This window comes from Cornus florida, unplaced genomic scaffold (assembly GCF_030987335.1).
Source record: "Cornus florida cultivar Cherokee Brave unplaced genomic scaffold, ASM3098733v1 CherokeeBrave_3.0.0_Hap2_Chr08, whole genome shotgun sequence".
In the NCBI taxonomy this organism is placed as follows: domain Eukaryota; kingdom Viridiplantae; phylum Streptophyta; class Magnoliopsida; order Cornales; family Cornaceae; genus Cornus; species Cornus florida.
In genome coordinates, this window is record NW_026775578.1 from 29,448,813 (window position 1) to 29,468,344 (window position 19,532).

The following is a 19,532-nucleotide window of genomic DNA, read 5'->3' on the forward strand; positions in this document are numbered from 1 at the left end:
GTTTGGACAGTAATTTTAGTTTAAGTTTCAAAAAATAGGTCGATGTTTGGTTTCACACATCCATTTAATTACGAAAACTTCTAAAAGTGACTTGGAGATACAGTGGCTGCAGTCAAGAGGTAAGCAATAGTGGGGGTGAGAAGGGTAGGCGTGGGTGACAAGAGTGGTGTAGGGGAGTTCGTAGGGGCATTTTAGATATATTCTTACTAAAATAAACGCATTATAAAATATCAACGGACAACGTTTAATTTGAAATTATATCCCTTCTGATTGGAGTTTGCACACTTATTGGTAATGTTTCAATTATCAATGGACAACATTTAATTTGATGGTATAACCGCTCTATATTCTCAAAAGGTGAAAGGAAATGTTCGAGTCTGGATATGAAAAAAAATGTTAGTGGTTTCTTGCAACCAAATAAAAATAAAAAATAAATATTCTAACTAGTTGTAATAAAATGAGTATGTTGTCGAGGGACCTTTGACGCAATGGTATTATCCCGAAATAAAGTATAAACACACATTTAATGGGGAGGGGTTCGAGTCTGGTTTTTTTTTTTTTTTTTGCTCTTTTCTGGAAGAGGGTACAATGGGAAGTTTCTCACTAGACTAGAAAGGATTTTTATGTAACGTTCGACTGATTCAATTAATAGGATGTGGGTTATCTAGAAAACATGTTTGATGGGCTCCACGTCTTGCGCTCTTCACGACCTTTCTTCCTTCTCAAGTGTTCTTCCCATTGTTCTTTTGACTTTTTTCTCCCTCTTCTAGCGAATTTCCTGTCCCAATTTTTATTTCCCACCTTCCCCTCTAGAAAGCCATCTCTCTCTCACTACACAACGGTCTTTCCACAACAACTCTCTCTCCCTATCTATACATATACTATATATATATATATATATATATACACTTCCACTAGACAATATATCTCCACAAGTCATTCTCATCAATCCCTAATTAGCTCTCCTCAATTTCTCTCACTACTCTTCATTTCAGCAAACAATGGGAGACAAAGATCACACCAGTTTTGCAGATTCCGAAGAAGCAGAGGACACCCTCTCTCTCTGCGACCTCCCTATGAACGATTTCGAAAACAATCCTTCCAATCACCACCACAGTCCGAAAACCTCCATAGATCAAGACCTGTTCGAGTTCTTCACCGGTCTCAACTCCGCAATCGGCCCAATCGACAACAACATCGTCTTCTGCGGAAGCATCATCCCCTACGACGACGAGAAGGAGCTCAACGAGTACCAGAAGCGCGACTACTTCAGCGTCGTCAAATCATCGCCGTTTCACAAGAAGTCTCGTAGCTCTCGGTTGAGCGGCGGCTCGAATCGCTTCTCCGGCGAGGATCGGTCCAGCTCGCTGCGGTTTGTGAATTCGGACTCGCATCCGTGCAGGAGTTTCGCCAGGTGCGAACACTCGCCGGTGAATATCACGGCGATCACGTCCATGTCGGCGAAGTCGAGGAGGCGGATGTTCATGTTTGGGCCGGTGAAGTTTAAGCCGGAGATGGAGTTGAGCGCGATTAAGAAGAGGCAGAGCCGCCACGCTCCGGCGGCGATGTTTCCGGCGGCGGTGGACGGCGGTGCGGTGGCAGTGGCGAGTGCTGGAAGTAGAGGGAAGAGTCAGTGGGGGTTGGTAAGGGCGTTGAGGTGCAGTACCGTGTTGGCCAGGTCGTTCGGTTGCATGTCAGTGCATAAAACGACGGCGTAGCGTTGCAAATGGAGTAACTTTGACTGGTTATTTGGTCATGTACAGTGTGTAATTGTTTTTAGTTTCTAGACATTATTGTATTTAAATTCATTTATTTTGCCGCAAAAAAGTACGGAGTAGTTGTAATATTTATTTATTGTTATAAAGTTTTGATACACATCATTGATTTTTTGCATCCCTAGTGCAACATTTTGAAGTTTGAATTATTCAACTTATGAAAATGGAATAAAATTACTCTGTCAACAAAATAAATCATCTCAATAAAATTACTCTCTCAATTGTCCTCCACACATTGTTTTCATCATCACAAATTGTATTCAAGTATAGACAAAATACATCTTCAATTTGGCATTCAATCTTGAGTCTTAAAAATCAAACAATAGGTTATAAAAACTTGTTTTGACATGAAAAAAATTTAGCCAATATATAATATTATATCTCACAACATTTACTTCATTTGTTTTTCCTTATTTTTTTTCAAAAAAATAAATAGCATCCTTTGAAAGTAAGGTTGCAGTCAATTTAAATAGAACTTTGGTTTGTTTGAACCTTGAGTCCAAATATAACCCTTTGAGCTCAACATTGGCTCGTTCATCATTTTGAGCTCAACATTGGCTCGATACCAATATTAATATGACATAATATATGTTTAAAATTAAAATAAAATGTAGCGAAATAAATTATATTCATTAATGAATACATTCACGGATAGGGATGGCAACGGGGCGGGTTTGGAGCTGGTTTCCCTAAATCCCGCCCCGCCACTTTTAATTTTTATCAAGTCCATACTTGCCCCGAGACTCGTGACGGGTTAGATTTTCATGTCCAGCCCCGGGCCATTGGGAAATACTGTGGCCCGGTGCTCGCCCCGTTAACAAATTTTTTTCTCCTACTTTTTTGAACTTAAGCTCCTGCTATTTAAATGTGGAAAGCCTGGAAATGGCACAACATAAATGAAATTATATATCCCAACAAAAATATATAAAATAATATGCACATAACATAATTCAGAGAACATAATAAACAAAAATAAAAATTCAATACAACCAAATCACAAGAAGTTCTAAACTCCAACTTCCATCACAATCAAAACAAAAGTAAATTTAATACCAAATTTACATCCTAAATTATGATTGTAAGAGATGGGTAGCCGGGTAAGTCGCAAAAATAAGTTATTAATATTATATATATATATATATATATATGTATATAATATAGTTATATGCTTAGCAGGGTGGGCTGGGGCGGGGCCCCTAAGATATGTATACTGAACCCTTACCCGCGCCGTGATCCGCGACGGGTACAAAATTTGTATTTATGCCCGCCCCAACAGTATAAAAAGTGTTCCCATATCCATTATTAACAAGGTGGGCCGGTAAAAATTGACATCCCTATTCACAAATAGTTATTTATATGACAACGTTAACATGTTTAGACATAATTTATTAAGATTTTACTATTAAAAATCTATCGACTCGAGTCTGAAAGGTTTAGTTTTACAACGAAGTTGTCTGAAACTATACTCATATTAATCATATTTGATCTAAGATCCAATTTTTAGATTACAAATTTGAATTTGAATTTGAATTTATAACAGTTTGGAGTGCATCTTATTTCATATTGAATTTGGTTTAAATTTAATTACAAGAATGTATAAAAAATAAAGATTTTTAGATTCATTTGAATCATTTCATAACAACATGTCTTACTAGATTGAGATTTACAGATTAGATGAGTGGGATGAATTTAATATAATTTGCATGATAACATGTAACTTAAAATTATTATATAAATTTATATAATTCGAATTTACGTTTCATGTTCAATAATTTTTTTTTCCCTTTTTTATTTCAATTACGAGTAGAGCTATTAATTATTATTATATTTTAAAAACAAACGGTTAGTTATTGTAATTTAAAAGGAAAATAAATCCCTAGACCTATACTTATTACGGCATCTTCTCGTGGACTCGCGTTTTATACCGGTGACACTCGCCCTTGCACTCCTCTCTCTGATACTGGTACGATCTCTCTCTCTCTCTCTCTCTCTCTCTCTCTCTCTCTCTCCATTCATGTATATATAATATGATTTGGGTGATTTTATAGAAATCGAGAACCTTTTTTTGGGGTAATCATACCTGGAAATTTGCTGTGCTATACTGTGATTGAATTTCTGCACAATCTCGTGGGTTTTTATTAGGGTTCTTCTTTCTTGAAAGATGATGATTCAGCGTGCATCTCTTTGATTTGTTCAATTAACAAGAAAGCGCATACCCACTCAAGAATCGTAGAAGTTTACTTCGATTCGTTTTAAAAACCGTTGGTAATTTCTTATATGCCTTTCGTGATAATTTGCCAAGATTTTTTTGTCATTACTTTATTTTTTCAAATACTTGTTTTTAGTTTAGAATGTTGTTTATGGGGGCGACACTCTTAGTGATTGCCAGGTGGTTTAATATATAATTGAGGGGTTGTGAGGACACTTTCCACCTGTTTTGGGAAATTTTGAAAAAACATCAAAGAACAAAGAATTTATGGAATTTAAGATATTTTTCAAGTCTTGAAATGAACAAGATCAAAGAAAGTATTAAGAAAAGACTTCTTGCGTGCACATTTAAGTATTATCTTTTCGGTTGTTTTATATGTTTTATGAAAAGAAGAAGCTCTGAATGGTTGTTGGAAAGAATGATGATGAAGGGAAGTGAAAGGTGGCTTATTTTCTTGTTCACTTATTACTTCTCTCTTCTACTTCTTCTTCTTCTTCTTCTTCTTCTTCTTTTTTTTTTTTTTCATGAAAAGAAGAAGCTTTTTTTTTTTTCATTCAATTAGTTGAAAGATAATGGTGGAATTATATCCATTTTTTCTGGAAAAAATTGAGGTACATGTACGGTACAGGGCAAACCAATAATTAATTGTTGTCTTTGTGTTGAGATGTGTCGTGCACATACTTTATGTAGTATTGATATTCCCACATAATATTTTTGCCCTAGAAGAAATCTGGCAATAACTGATAGGCAAAATGCCAAATTGATCATTGTTTTGAAAGGCTAGCAAGAATTAGTGTTAGTTTTTAAGGGCTCAAGTTGAGTATGATTCCTAATTAGCTCTTATTTATGAAACTAATTGCAAACATGTGCTTTTGTACAGCTGCAGTGGCTTATGTCACTCATGCAATGTTTTATTTTTTTGTGTCACAGATACCAAGGGGTTAAAGAAACCAGTCATAATGTGGGACCTAATTTTTGGCTAAAATTTTATTTTAAGAAAGTAATCACGATTTCATGAATGCTTCAATATTGGGGTTCTTGGATGCTTAAGCTACTTGGACTGGACATTAAGCTTTTTGGCTCTTTATTTTATTTTTATTCCCCCATAAGTTTTAACAATGCTATTATTGTCATTTGATTGGAATCTCTATAACAACCTGGCTAAATGGCATAATATTTGGTGATGAGCTCCATCATTTCTACAATCCACTGATTGTGTGATTTAAGAGAATCAAAGCTGTCTGGGTGGTCAGTTCCATAATATTTATCTTTCTCTGTTGCATGGTGCTGCTATTGTTCATTCAGCAGTAATCTTCATTAATAATGATTTCACTGTTACTCTTCTTTTAATTTCAGATGGAAACAGTGAACACATCAATTCCAGATCTCAGAAATGTTGGATCAGAAAAGGCTGAAGACAAGGTTGCTGAGGTGGAGGGTCTCAAGCATCATGTTGATGAAATGTTCACAAAGGTTAACAAGGTGAGCTTAATTGCTAAATTGAAAATCTAACACTGGGTTTTGTGTTTTAGAAGTCCTTTGACATCCGTTTGGCTTTATACTTCGTACTTTTTGTTTCTTGGTTCTTCTATTGTTAATCATGTAAACCATAAGATTGCATAAACCATTGAATTGATTTCATATCATATTAAGTAATAAATTATATAAAATTTCGATTTTGGGTCATTGTTTGGACACAGTTCATAAGAATTTGTGAATTATATATATATATATATATATATATATATATATATAATGGTATTGAGCCAGTCTGCTATTATTTGTCCCACCATCCCATGGCCTATGAATGTCTTTGCTTTCTGCTGTTGTGACCTTTAATCACCCCACTTCTTATAACTAGATAAAGCCTTACTGCCACCTTTTGCAACTTGTCAATACATCAAAATTTCATCATTTTACCCCTCACCACCTGTTCTGTTGTTGCCACAAGCATCATCACCACGACCACCTTTGACACGCTAAAGATGGCACTTCTGCTTTTAACAATGCTCATGATTGCTTTCTCCACCTTCAACAACCTATCACTGTCACTACCACCATCACATTACAATTTCACCCATCCTGTTACTTGTAATGCTCTCACTCATCCATCCTATTGCCACTTCGACTGCCACCCCCTCTATACTATCACTAATGGCCATCACACCAACAACACCGGCTTAGTGACTGCCAAATATCACCAGGGGCGGAGCCAGTATATGCCCGGGGAGGGCACGTGGCCCCCTGGCCCCCTGGCCTTGCCCCACTTACTATAATATATATACTAAATTTATATATTTTTATATGTATATATGAAAAAATTCATATAATGCCCCCCCTAAAATTTTTATTTTCTAAAATTATCTCTTAAATTTTGTATTTCTTCTCTTTTTTACTTTTTAAATTCATTTAATTTCCTTTAAAAAAAAGTCAAATTTTCCTTTTTGAATCAAATTCCAATTTTTTTTCCTTTCAAAATTCTCTCATTTTTCTTTCCTTTTTAAATTTTTTGGTAACTATTTATCTTTCTTAAATCACTCATTGATTGACATATTATTTTGAGTAATTTTTTTTCTGTCTCTTGATCCCCGCCCCCCACCCCCCCCCCCCCCCCCGGGCCGGGAATTTAATTTCTAGTTCCGCCCTTGAATATCACCAAAATCACCATGTAGTGGCCACACAAACCAACTTTGGCAACTTTTACTTTCAGTATCCACCTACCACCACAATTTAGCCTATATCCTTCCATCACCTTTCCTGATATCCAGGAAATTTAGTTATATTGAGTTTGTTTGTGATTGCTTCTTTACTAGTAAAAAGTGCTTTCATTTTAAAAAACTGCGGTGAGATGCGTTTGGTGACAAAAATAAGTGCGGTTAGATAGTAGAGATTTCATAAAAAAAGCACGTTCACTTGAAACTACAAATCGTAGCTTTTAAAATTGTGTTTGAAGTAGACGTAGATTTTTTACGATAATTATATTGTTTTAGACAATTTAATCCCTCTTTACTTTTTATAAATACAATTTTGTCCCTAGTGTTAAAAGAATATACAAATATTATGCAAACCAATTTGTGTTGTCTGAAAACTGGAACTTGCTGGTATTATTGTTATGGTACCCTTCCCTTTAAGAAACCCATATATTAGAAACTCAGTATCATTCCTTTTAAGAACTATATATTAGAAATTCAAGTTATATTAGAAGTTTAGTTTAGTAGGAGTTCAGTTCCATAATCATCCAATTTTTTTTATTTATCAGTTTCGACAAAATCTATATTTATATTATTTCTTATCCATACATCAGCATGTATTTTTAGATTAACTTCTTAAATCGGGTAAGTATTACTTTTGATTAGAGTTGCATAATTGCATTGGAAAATTTTTAGATTTCACTCTTAGGTTAACTTTATTTAAAACTAAACTCACATAAAGCTACAATTAGTATATTCATGAAAAAAATAAAGTTATAATTAGTAAAACTAAACTTCGATTTTGAATCTTATACAATTTGAATTTCATAAATATGAGTGTTGATATTCTATTTTTTTCCTTTGGTAAGCAAGAATTCATATTATATAGAACCAAAACAAAATATACAGAGGATAGTGATACTATTAGTAAATTCGGTAGTAAAAGTGCTTTAAGTAACATTCTTACCAAACAAATTAAAAAATGCTTTAAATATAAAAAGCGCTTTATAAAATACATCACTAAACGCATAACATGCTTTTTTACTGACAGCAATTTTATAACAGCTCTACTGCTAAAAGCGCTTTTATGATTTTAACAGCAATCCCAAACGGACACTTGAGTCCTAAGAACCCTTAGGGTTGTGGAAGTTCTTTGTGGTAACTCTGAACTTTATTCATCTCTTAGAGAGTCCGTCATTTTACACCAATGGTCTATTTATAGGTAGTGTAAAACCGTAAAAACAATCACATACCTCTTGGAAGTCTTCCTATCCACTATAGTAATATATTAGGCAACAAACTTCCTTCCTGAAACCCAAAAAACTCCCACAAACTGAAAATACAGTAATAACAAAGACTAGTTCTGAAGTATCAAAAACGTTCTTAAATATCACAAGATTAGTAATTGTTTAATAAAATTACTAACAAAACCAATAGCCATATCATCTTCGCAGTTCTTGTGGGTCTCACAGCTTGATCATTTGATCGTATGATTACATGCTCCTTATACCAAAGGCATCATCAATTGCCTTTTGTTGGAAAATTTGTGCTTGAGTTTTAGAACATTGGAGGATTGGTAACATTTTCAAAGCATCAAGATGATCTTCACAAGTTTTCAAACTTGAGGTAATCTCCATCGATCGTGAGGTGAATGGATGAGCGTAAAAAAACTTTTACTTGATGGGCAGATCTTTTTTTTTTTTTTTTTTTTTGCTATATCTTATGCCCAAAATTGCTTGTAGGTTTCCATAATAATTTCTATGATGGTGTATCGTAATTCCATGAACGATTGATATTACTAAATAATAAAAAGGAACTGGAGAGAGGTAAAGAAAAGAAAAGAAAAGAAGAATTTCATAAGATTGAGAAGAATAGAGATATGGATAGGTAAATAGAGAAGAAGAGGAGGGAAGACTGAGAGGAGACAGGAGAACGAAAAAGAGAAAGAGAAGATAAGAGGATTGGTAGGTTTATTGAGATATTCAAGTAAGGAGATAATAGAGTTAGAATTGGAGAATAAAAAGGGGTGGGAATAGCAAAAACTCTATCAATAAATTTCGAATTTTCTTCATCTTTGGAGGCTGCGTTTGTGGGCCATCTTCAGAGGGACTTCTTAGAAGTCCTACCCACTATTGTAATAAATGCACTCAAGTTCCTTTCAAAACCCTAAAACTCCCTAAAATTGAAAAATAAAGCAATAATGGAAGACTAGTCCCAGAATTACCAGAAACTTCAATAATATTAGGATTTTTGCAATTTCAAGATTAGTTATAATATTACTAATACCATTAAGCGCAAGAGCCATATCATCTTCTTGGGTGACAATCGTATGATCACATGCTCTTGAAACCAAGGTGCATAAGATTTGGAACGTAATTTGAGCCCACAAAGGGATGACAAAATCTTCTGGTTTGATATAATTTCTTTGGGCAAAGAGATGAAAATTTAAAAATCCTTTATAGGACTTGGAGGGTGGGGGCCCCCAAATACATGGATGAAGATACATAAAAATAGATGTAATTTTGGAAACCTCAAACTAAAGTAAGTGAGACCTGTATCAGAAGCACTGATCTCTCTCTGTCTTAGTAAGTCTGCTTGTAAGGAATCCTTCCATCACTTCATATGCATTTTTTTCTTTGTATTCTTTAAATCCATATGCATTGTTTTGAGTGTTTCATGTGACTTACGGATCTTTTCTTTTAGCTCTTTTAATTTCCTATTACCCAAATCTAGAATTGAATTATATTTTAATGTTTAAGCATGAATGGAATAATGACATTGTTTTAAAGGAGCATGAATGAGAGAATTACATTAAAACCTTATATCTAGATATTGATACGAAATGAGAATCTTATTATCTACTGAGTTATGTTGGATTTTGTAGTTTTATGATCTTTTTTCAAACAAAAGCTTTTGTGAATCAGGGGATCTAAAAACCCTTCATTTCATATATCTTAAGCACACTCAATTTCTTCATCCAAATGTGCTCTTAGGTTTCCATGTCACCAATTTTACTTATAAAAAAAAAAAGTTTCCATGTCACCAATTTTAATAAATAGTATCATTTGAGTTGCAAATGCAAAAGCCTGTTTGTTTGTTTTAAAAAAAGAGGCTAGTTTCCAAATCCAACCGACAGCTTAATAGACGTTGCATAATCTCAATTAATTTTTTATTTTCGTCTCCAATGTTGACATTTGGTATATTAGTTTGTTTCAATCAAGACCATAGGTGCCATTTATTACCGTGCTGTTTCTTGGTTAAGTTTGGCAGAAATTACTAACTTTTTGCCTATCTTTTGAGTTTTGACTTCCCAAATTTTTAAGTTTTATATTTTTACTTGCAGCTTGAAGAAAGAGTGAATAATGTTGAACACTTCTATTTGACCACAAATAAAAAGCATCCAAACACTTCTAAACGCAGCTCAATCGTGAAGGATAAAGATAAGGAGAAACATATTCCTAGCATTAGGAAGCAGCAGCAAGACGCATCACATAGAGAAGCAGCTGCTGCAAAGAGAATGCAAGAGCTTATGCGCCAATTTGGCTCAATATTGCGTCAGGCAATCACTGATTCTTTGCTTCTGCATTTATTTACTGTTATAAGTTAAGCTGCAGCATTAAACTGATTATAGATCTGGATTTATAATTTGAAAGTGTGTAGCTTAGACATAGATTTAGCACTTTTATATTTTGATTTCAACAGATATATGAGCTTTTAAGTGGGTGGATTTGAAAGTATAAGGTGGGGAGAATTACTTGAAATCCTTCCCAAGAAGGATCCTAATCACTATGTATCTTCCGTACCTCAACGATGCTATCTTCCCCTCATGCTTTGCAATCCAACTTTAGTAACCCATTCTTATTCATTACGTAAATTTGAAACCATATTCCTTTACGTCAGATCCATCCAACCGAAAGCAACATTAGTGTTTCCTGTTTTTGATTCATTTTGTGTATTTGGATTTTTTTTTTTTCAATGCTTTAGGTAAACTGACACTGTTTTAATTTACTCTCGAATAATGTATGCTGTTATAATAAATGGATGGTCGAGTGGAATTGCTACATCTCTTTTATTGTAAAGTAGCTAGTATACCTTTCAGTGTAACTAAGATATTCCATGTTGGTATTATTTGAACTTAATTAATACCTTCTCATGTTATCGTCTTCAGGCATTTTTGTTTTTTTCAATCTTAAGTTCTAACTTGCTTATAATATTATGTGATGATTGGATATTAGATGATAAACTTCAAATTGCCACGCCTCTGACTTCAAAGACTGAATAGTGTGACGTGTACAAATAGAACACTCATTTGATAAGACATCGGACACGGTGTTTGTAAAGATTATATATTCATGAACTCTGTATTTGTGATTCATTTGTTAACAATGTTTCTTTTAAGGACGTGTCTGCAAATGTATACTTTTTCATTATATCTGTCTATAAATATTACATCTATATATTTTTTGTGCAGCTGTTGGAGTTCTCACAAAATCCTAATCTTCATTATGAAAGAGGAAGTAGAAAAAAAAACTAATCATTTTACTTAAATGATGCTGATTAAAAACCATGTAAGCACTGTTAGGATCTTATATTCTTATGTAACCCTTAAGAAGATCAAGAAATAGCAAACATAAAGAATAGAGAAATATAACTAGTTGGTTTAATTCAAGGTGGGGCCTTCGTGGGACCTTGCATAGTCAAAATTTAACTACAATTGAGTCATACTTTTTTCTTATGTTGGTGTCCTACTATTATTATTATTTTTTCCCTCAGCATTGATATTTATGTTGGTGAACCATTGGTATTATGGCTGAGAGCATAATGTGATTCCACTTAGTGGTTTATTTTATTTGTGATGCTCTATCTGGTCAATGGTGTTATAGAAAAATCATACTCTTTGGGACTAGGCTATAGTAGAGGTTTATCTCTTTTCTTACTAGTTTTGCTACTTAAATTGGGCCTTTATGTTCCATATTATATGGGTTTTAGTTGGTTATAATAGTCAAAATTTCAGAATTTTTAAATTTACAATTCATTTCAAGTGGATTTAGGAGATGGTCGCTAGCTTGTAAATATCAATGTTTTCTTTCAACCATACAGTCTAATACGCAATCTATTACCAACTATTTTGTACTTTTGCTTAAATATGGAAGAGAAGAAAAACCATCATTAATTCTTTTCCCGTATAATTAATGATAGATATAGTTATATTATAAAAAATAAATAAGAAAAAAGTTTAGTTAAAGAATGGTTGAAGGGGTTAATAACTTAATAGTGCTTATATGTCCTTGTATAGTTCTATTTTGGTAATAATGCAATATCTATTGAATTTAACTGCTGTAGCATTTTTTATGGGTTTCTTGAAACCTCATGACAGCTGCATATGAAGCACCTGTTTTAGTGCTAAAGAACATACAAGTTTAGTTTCCATTCTATGCTAGAAAATTTGACTTTATTGCCCGTGTTCAGACGGTTTGTCAAAGATAAAAGGTTAACTACTAGTTGTAGAGTTAAATCATTTATCCTCATCATTTCAGATGGTTGGTGGTCCCGAGTTGTGTGGTCCAAAGATGCAGCCTTTTCAGAAAATAAGCACTTTGTTATCAGACAATAATACTGAATTTGGAGAAGCGACCAACCTATTTCATAGCTTGACCACCTCTCTGATTATTTTAATAATGTATTTGGTCTTCTTTTAGATAATGAACTTGTGCTGTGAATCTTGTCATTTACTCATTTGGTTGCTTTAAGGTTGAGACACGATATGATTCAATTCTCATTTCTTAGTTGCACGACGATTTGTTTATATTTTCCTTTTACTGGCCAGATCACTCAGCACAAGTGGGCATGGCCCTTTATGCAACTCATTTGGTTGCTTTAAGGTTGAGACACGATATGACTCAATTCTCATTTCTTAGTTGCACGACGATTTGTTTATATTTTCCTTTTACTGGCCAGATCACTCAGCACAAGTGGGCATGGCCCTTTATGCATCCTGTAGATGTTGAAGGTCTTGGGTTGCATGATTACTATGAGGTAAAACTTCTTTCTTCTTTCTTGGCATTCTGATCATGTATCCGTATGTCACCTGTGCACATGTTTTTTCTCTCCTTATGTGTTATACATTTTACTGTATAATTTAAAAAGTAAATGTTATCGAAAGGAAAATGGTGTAATAATTATATTATCTGTTGTACATTTGTTAGTTATTTTTAGATAAAGAAGTTGGAAAATGTGTGCGCTAATATTTCAGAATTTAGATTTGTGGATTTCCTACCTATTCACCTGCGGTAACCTTTTGTTTTCCTGTTCTTTATATAGGTTTTTTTGTCTTCATTTTTTCAGTGTATGATTCCATTGATTTGTTGTAGGATGGTGTGGATTAGGTTATTGACAGGCCCATGGACTTCAGTACAATAAAAAATCAAATGGAGACCAAGGATGGTACTGGATATAAGAACGTACAGGAGATATGTGCTGATGTTAGGTTGGTTTTCACAAATGCAATGAAATATAATGATGAAAGGAGTGATGTTCATGTGATGGCCAAAACGTTGTTGGAAAAATTTGAGGAGAAGTGGCAGCTGCAGCTTTTGCCAAAAGTTATTGAAGAGGTAATTGTTATCCCGAGGACAAAATTAATTAAGTTCATCAATAAAAGGGCTAATAAACGGTAAGTCTTTTGACTTTTCTGCATGTTCAGTAGTGTGGATTCTTTGGCCGAGGAGAGTAGTCAAGGATCTGCTTGGTTCTATTTTCTGAGAAATGTTTTAATTGTTTCAGAGAACTGAAAATAGTAGTTTTGAAAATCTGTGTGGTTGACAACAATCTAAAATCTATTCTCTATAAACTGAGTTAAAAAGGGCTTGAATTCAGATAATGTCTTTTGTAGATCGTGGAAACTGTTTTTATGTTTTTAGAGAACTGTTTCCAAAGAACAGAAAAAGAAAAAGAAAAAGAAACTGAATAGGCCCTAACTCATCCACTTGTCGATTTGAGGACCGTTTATTAACATTCAAACCTATGCGCAGGAAAGAAGGCGAGAAAAGGAGGAAACAGAGGCACAGCTAAATATGCAGCTTGCTCAGGAGGCTTCTTATTCCAAAATGGCGAAGGATCTAAATAATGAGGTATATCAAAATTGCAGGGACATTTCAGAAGCCAAATTTAAATCAATAAGGAACTCTTTAGAAACTTTCCTTTATAGATATATATATATATATATTTTTTTTTCATTTTTGAGCATCGTGTGATTCTTCCCATTGCAATACTCTAGTCCCGTCAAAATTATTATTATTTTATACTAAAAGTATAATAATATTGGACACATTCTGAAAGAACTTTTTGAATGATTTTCAGCTCTATGAGGTTGATATGCATTTGGAAGAAATCAGAGAAGTGCTGGTAAAAAAATGCAGGTTTGTCCTTGCAACTTTTAGTTGTATTGTTGTAGGCATATTGATTTACCACATATCTATGTCTTATTAATGTGAATACCTTCTCTCTGTGATCCTTGAGTTTGACAGGATGAGAAACTGTGAGTTTTTTCTTGCTATAATAATGCCTGGGCCCTGGGGTATAGAAAGCTTTTCCCCATGTTTCATCCAATAGGGTCTTAGTCGGTTAAGGTTATGTAATGTAGGTGCCAGGAGGTCGACGAGAATATCTTGTATTGAATTTTTGAAATAAAATAACAATATACATGTTTAGCATATGAATTAACATGTTTGGTATTGTTGTACTTGGTGTCTAAATATTTGTTTATGCAATTGCAGAAGTGAGTTCAGAGGTACAGTCATTACCTATACTCATGTATGAATAAATAATGTCAAAGTGGGTTCAAGTCCCATGGGGGCAGGGTAGGCTTTTGGGTTTTAACTAGGAAATTAAATATATAGGCATTATCTTTTGAGTGCAACTTTCCAGTGCATTAGATTAAATTCACTCCTATGCTCATTTGCAGAACTTCAATCACACATTTAGAAGGTATGAAAAACATATCTAAGGATTTTCTTTCTTTTTTTTTTTTTATTTTTGTTTAAAGATTACCAATTGGATTCGAGGTTATGCTATTTTTTGGGGCATTTCTTGTTTTTTGACTTATTATATTATGAAAAATGGATGAATATACTCAGATTTAATAAAATGGGGTTAGAACATGTATATTTATTGTACCAACAGGCTAGTGACTTAGCGGTATCAGCTTCTTACCTCCCAAAGGGAGGTCAGGGATTTAAGTCTCAGAAGAGACGTGTGTGTGAGTACCAACTAGGAAAAAAAAAAACATGTATATTTATTGTATATTGAGTGGTTTTCTAGTGAGTTTTATTTATTTATTTTTAATATAATTATATGTATATATATATACACACTATTATTTTCACCTATTTCCTTCTATGCCTTCAATGATGCTCTCGATACTGCTCATGATTTCTTTCGGGTTCCATTTATGGGATGACCCGGGACCAAATCTGTCCTGATGGTTCCAAAAATATTCGACCCAATCGAACCAAACTATAGATGATTGGTTTGGTTCAGTTTGGTTTTACGATTTTGAACTTTCTTATATATATATATATATATATATATTGATCCTATGTATTGTGGTGTATGATAAATTATATTTTCTACCAATCAAAATTGAACTAGTGTATTATATAATCATTTTACTAACAGTTTGCTCCTTTTGGACCCCAAACCAGAACCAAACTGTTCCATTGTAGAACCGAACCGAACTAAACGGTCCAGTTTGGTCTGGTCTGGTTTGGTCTGGTTTATCAGTTCTAATGGTTTTTTGTGCACCACACCATCTTCTGGTCGTTATGTAATCAGATACCTCAATTTATTGTTATTATTTTATATTTTATTTTATTTATTTTTTACTTTTAAGTTGTACATTGCTATCTGGTAGGGTTTACGCAGACGGCGTACCTCCACTTGTGAATAAATCGACTTCCAGTAGCAAGGGAAGAGGATCACTGAAAAAAACAGAGCAATTTAAAACTATTTTATTAACAGAGTCTGCATTTACATTTGCATTTGTAAAATGATACGCCGACCAAATCATTAAGAGGAATACATTTTGAGAATGACACAGCGGTGAAGTATTATGGCTTTATATATGTCTAAAAACACACACACACACACACACACAGAGTATACCAAATGCAATTTGATTTTACCACTACAGATCAGCACCATATTTAAGGGCAAAAAATAGGTTATCATGTATCATTTCAGCATTTCCCTTACCATTCACTCCTGGAGTCCTTGTGTTTTGTGTTGTTTTGCACATTTATAATGGATCTCCAGTTTTTGGTAGAAGTAATAGTCACAACAGCTTTAATAATAGTAGCAATGATGAAATTTATATTAATGTCGAGGATGATGTCAACACTGGAGTAGGTCATTCTTTCTCATTGTTTTCGCCTATTTTGTGTGCTTGTACATTTCTACAAAAGATTCTATGTGTATCATATACTTCTATATTCAATTTAAACAATATACAAATTGAACCCTGCACTTTTGGATGCCATTTCGATGCTTACACCATTGCGTTTCTACAGTTTTGACAAACAGATTTCACTATTGAAAGATATATGAGCCATAATAATTATAGTTGTTAAGAGAGTGATAATTGTTATGTATAACATAATATATCATAATAAGAGTTTGAAAAGTTGATTGAACATGGTTTATGTAGAGCTTAATACAATCGGTTCCTGCTATGTTAACAACCAAGACAGGAAAATTGGTGTTGGTGGTGTGTGTGGGTGGGGGTGGGGGGGACTGAACAAGAGAAATAATTTTGCAATGAAATGTAGTTATGTATGCATGTGGAATAATGATCAGCAGAGCTAAGTTCATTGTTTTAACTTTTCACTATGCCTAAATGTCTCTATACACCACCTTTGAAATATATGTACATCTTGTGTAGTGGTGCTCATACCACAGGTCCTCCACTATTCTTCTATTAATAATGCATGTAGATTATTTATTTATTTATTTTTACCTTGTCAAGAAGCACACTCAACCTTCTGCTTTGGAAGGTGAGGAGAAGTACCACTATGCTACACCATGTAGAAATATGACATGTATAAAAGAGAAAGGGAGGAGGTAGTCAAAATTAATTTTGTTAGTGAAATTTTAGGGATATTCTGAGTATTTAATAATATGGGATGCTATTGGGTCCCAAATTTCATAGTTTAGCAATTTCTTTTGCTTGTTCACAGCAATTCGTGCTGACTGAATCTTTGTTGTACAACTTGTTTGTTGGCATGATGATCAATGAGCATGCAATTTTGATCGGTTCGTTCTGCATCTGCATAACTACAAATGCTAACTGTCAAATCATTATTTCAGAAAAATGTCAGCTAAAGACAAAAGAGAACTTGGGACAGCTCTCAGCCGATTGTCTCCTGAAGATCTTAGTAAGGCACTGGAGATTGTAGCTCAGAATAATCCAAGCTTCCAAGCAACAGCTGAAGATGTCGACCTTGACATGGATGCTCAGGTCATATGCCTAACTTTCACCATACCCTTTGTCCAACAATATAATACTCAACTTTGTCCTACAATATAAGTGTTCCTTTTTCCTTTTTGTGATGCCCATTTGAAGAGTGAATGTACACAAATTCAAATTTTAGGTTTTAAAAATTTTCCAAATTCATAATATAAATCTTTGAATTGTGAAGGATTTTGAGATTTTCAAGAGGGACATGCGTTTAATTCATGTCAGCTCAGAATGTTGAAATCCCCAATTTGTTTAGTAATTGTTGCAGAGTTATTTTGACTCTATTGTGTTCCTTGTGCACAGAGTGAATCAACATTATGGAGTTTAAAGTTTTTTTTGAAAGATGCACTGGATATTCAGGGCAAGAGTTCAAGTACTGGTGGAAACAGCACGAAGAATCACAACACTGCCACTGCCACTGCCACTGCCACTGCCACAACAACGACGAACTCCAATCATAAAAGAGAGAACTATGATGCCCTAGCCAATAATGCGAAGAAGCGGAGTAAAAAGCTCTCTTCGTAACATACCGCAGTGTGCTGCTCAGTTAGTCCGTGTTTGGTTCCATCATGCATTTCAAACATGATTCTCAGTAACAGAAGATCAAATCTAATCACTCTTTCCCACTCCCGAGTATTGTCTTTGCGCTGCTGATAACTTCAGCGCGCAAATTTTGAAGTCACTGTAGGTTATATATTATCCCTTGTGGCAATGCTTTTTTTGCTGTTGTATAAATAATAAAGATATATATCGTGTTATATAGATAATAAAGTTTCTAAATTTTTGTGTTCCATGTGTTTTATGTTTTGTTGGATTATATTTCCAAAAGCTATTTTACTGTTAGCACACCTACATGCTTGAGGATTATTTCTAAACTAGCCAAGAGTGTATGCATTGACAGGACCTGGATTTTGTTAACATGCCTTCTCATGCATGTGATTGCGCAGTTGAACTGTGCAATCACAATTCTTGGATTTTGTGTCTCACAATAGGGTCCACACCGTGAGATTGACATATTTAAGGTTGTACTTGTGCGTGCGCGACTACACTTCACATTTCTCGTTTTATAAACAACAAATGATATTTGAACAACAAATGAGACGTGCAGTTGTGATTGCACTAAATATTTTTCGATCTGAACAAGTGCGTTGTAATATGTGTAGTCGTGAATGCACTTAGCATTTCGTTGTAGTATGTGTAGTCGTGAATGTACTTAATATTTCCGGTTATCTGAACAATAAGTAAGCTACCGGTTATCTGAACAATAAGTAAGCTATAGTGTAAAGTGTTAACGTAAACATGAAAATTAGAATTTTTCATTGTCTAAACAACAAGTGAGTTAAGGATTAATGTAAACATGAATATTGAACGGTAAATGTGTAAACTAAAACACAAGTAGATTGAATGCTGAATGGTGGAAGGGTGCAAATAAAATCGCTATTTCAATAACTTTTATAGAATACTGATCAATTGATCATTCATTAGAGAATCTTTTACAAGCATGAAATATATCAAATTTTCAAAGACATAAAAATCCTCAAATCTCGAACAAGCATATCATCAAATAGATATTTAAATAAAAAAAATTACTAACGGGCCTAGCGGTATTGGCCTCTTACTTTTCAAAGGGAGGTCAGGTTCAAGTTTCAGAAAAAATATGTGTATTTAAGTACCAACTTAAAAAAATAAAATAAATTTGAAATATTACAAAACATGATCGTGGTTGTGTGTCCCACCACTGTTTCACATTCAGCATTCCAACTTCATCTTTATTCTAACATCATTACTCCCCATCTTGTTTTCTTTTATAAATAATGATAAAAAACCAAGATGGAGACTGATTTGGCCTTTGGAATATTCATACAAAATTATTGTTCTCATAATTTGAATTCATGACGAATGCTTTAGGACAAATGCCTCTACTTTCACATTAAGGTAAGCGAAAGTTCTTGTCTAATTTTTAGATTTAGTCAAGTATGATGCCACACAATTTTAGTATGTCTTTTAAATTTGAAATAGTGAGTTTATATACTCAACTCTCTACCTTTTTAGTATACTTTCTTTGAAAAAAAAGTTCAAAATCTCAAAGAAGTTAATTAATGCATTGACACCACACTTTTTTTTGGTTTTTAAAAATTACTCTTATAATTCACTCAAAAATCCTTTTATTTATCAAAAATGGGAAAAATTACTCTTATAAAAACAAAAAAAAATTAAAGAAAATATAATAATAATAAAAAATTATTTTTAAAATCCCGAGATCTGTGATGCTTCGTCCTGATTAATTCATGACAACCCGTGCAAGGCGACTCTCACACACGGACTAAATTAAACTCGAACTATGT

The 19,532-nt window shown here is 33.8% G+C and overlaps 2 protein-coding genes across 5 annotated transcripts; both read left to right on the forward strand.

Annotated features, from left to right (window-relative positions):
• The first annotated feature begins 759 nt into the window (after positions 1–759).
• On the forward strand, positions 760–2,022 carry LOC132268556 (uncharacterized). The gene has a single exon (XM_059769386.1). It carries the CDS (start codon positions 1,002–1,004, stop codon positions 1,716–1,718), a length of 717 nt encoding a protein of 238 aa, XP_059625369.1. The 5' UTR covers positions 760–1,001; the 3' UTR covers positions 1,719–2,022.
• Positions 2,023–3,656: 1,634 nt separating this feature from the next.
• LOC132271040 (transcription factor GTE6) lies at positions 3,657–17,978 on the forward strand. Of its 4 annotated transcripts, none has more exons than XM_059772278.1 (10): positions 3,663–3,738; positions 3,918–4,040; positions 5,341–5,466; positions 10,018–10,233; positions 12,633–12,710; positions 13,061–13,288; positions 13,706–13,804; positions 14,034–14,092; positions 17,037–17,187; positions 17,491–17,978. In XM_059772278.1, exons 3-10 carry the CDS (start codon positions 5,341–5,343, stop codon positions 17,710–17,712), a joined length of 1,179 nt encoding a protein of 392 aa, XP_059628261.1. In that variant the 5' UTR covers positions 3,663–3,738; positions 3,918–4,040; the 3' UTR covers positions 17,713–17,978. The 4 variants fall into 4 exon arrangements, with proteins under 4 accessions (XP_059628262.1, XP_059628261.1, XP_059628264.1 ...); XM_059772281.1 differs by having other exon boundaries at positions 3,666–3,738; positions 3,937–4,040; XM_059772280.1 differs by lacking the exon at positions 3,663–3,738 and adding an exon at positions 4,915–5,232 and having other exon boundaries at positions 3,759–4,040.
• Positions 17,979–19,532: the final 1,554 nt, after the last annotated feature.

Coding starts and splice junctions, on each gene's coding strand:
- LOC132268556 (XM_059769386.1), top strand. CDS start 1,002: ATGGGAGACAAAGATCACACCAGTTTTGCAGATTCCGAAGAAGCAGAG.
- LOC132271040 (XM_059772279.1), top strand. CDS start 5,341: ATGGAAACAGTGAACACATCAATTCCAGATCTCAGAAATGTTGGATCA. Junction 13,289..13,705: donor TGCCAAAAGTTATTGAAGAG/GTAATTGTTATC, acceptor ACCTATGCGCAG/GAAAGAAGGCGAGAAAAGGA. Junction 17,188..17,490: donor ACCTTGACATGGATGCTCAG/GTCATATGCCTA, acceptor CCTTGTGCACAG/AGTGAATCAACATTATGGAG.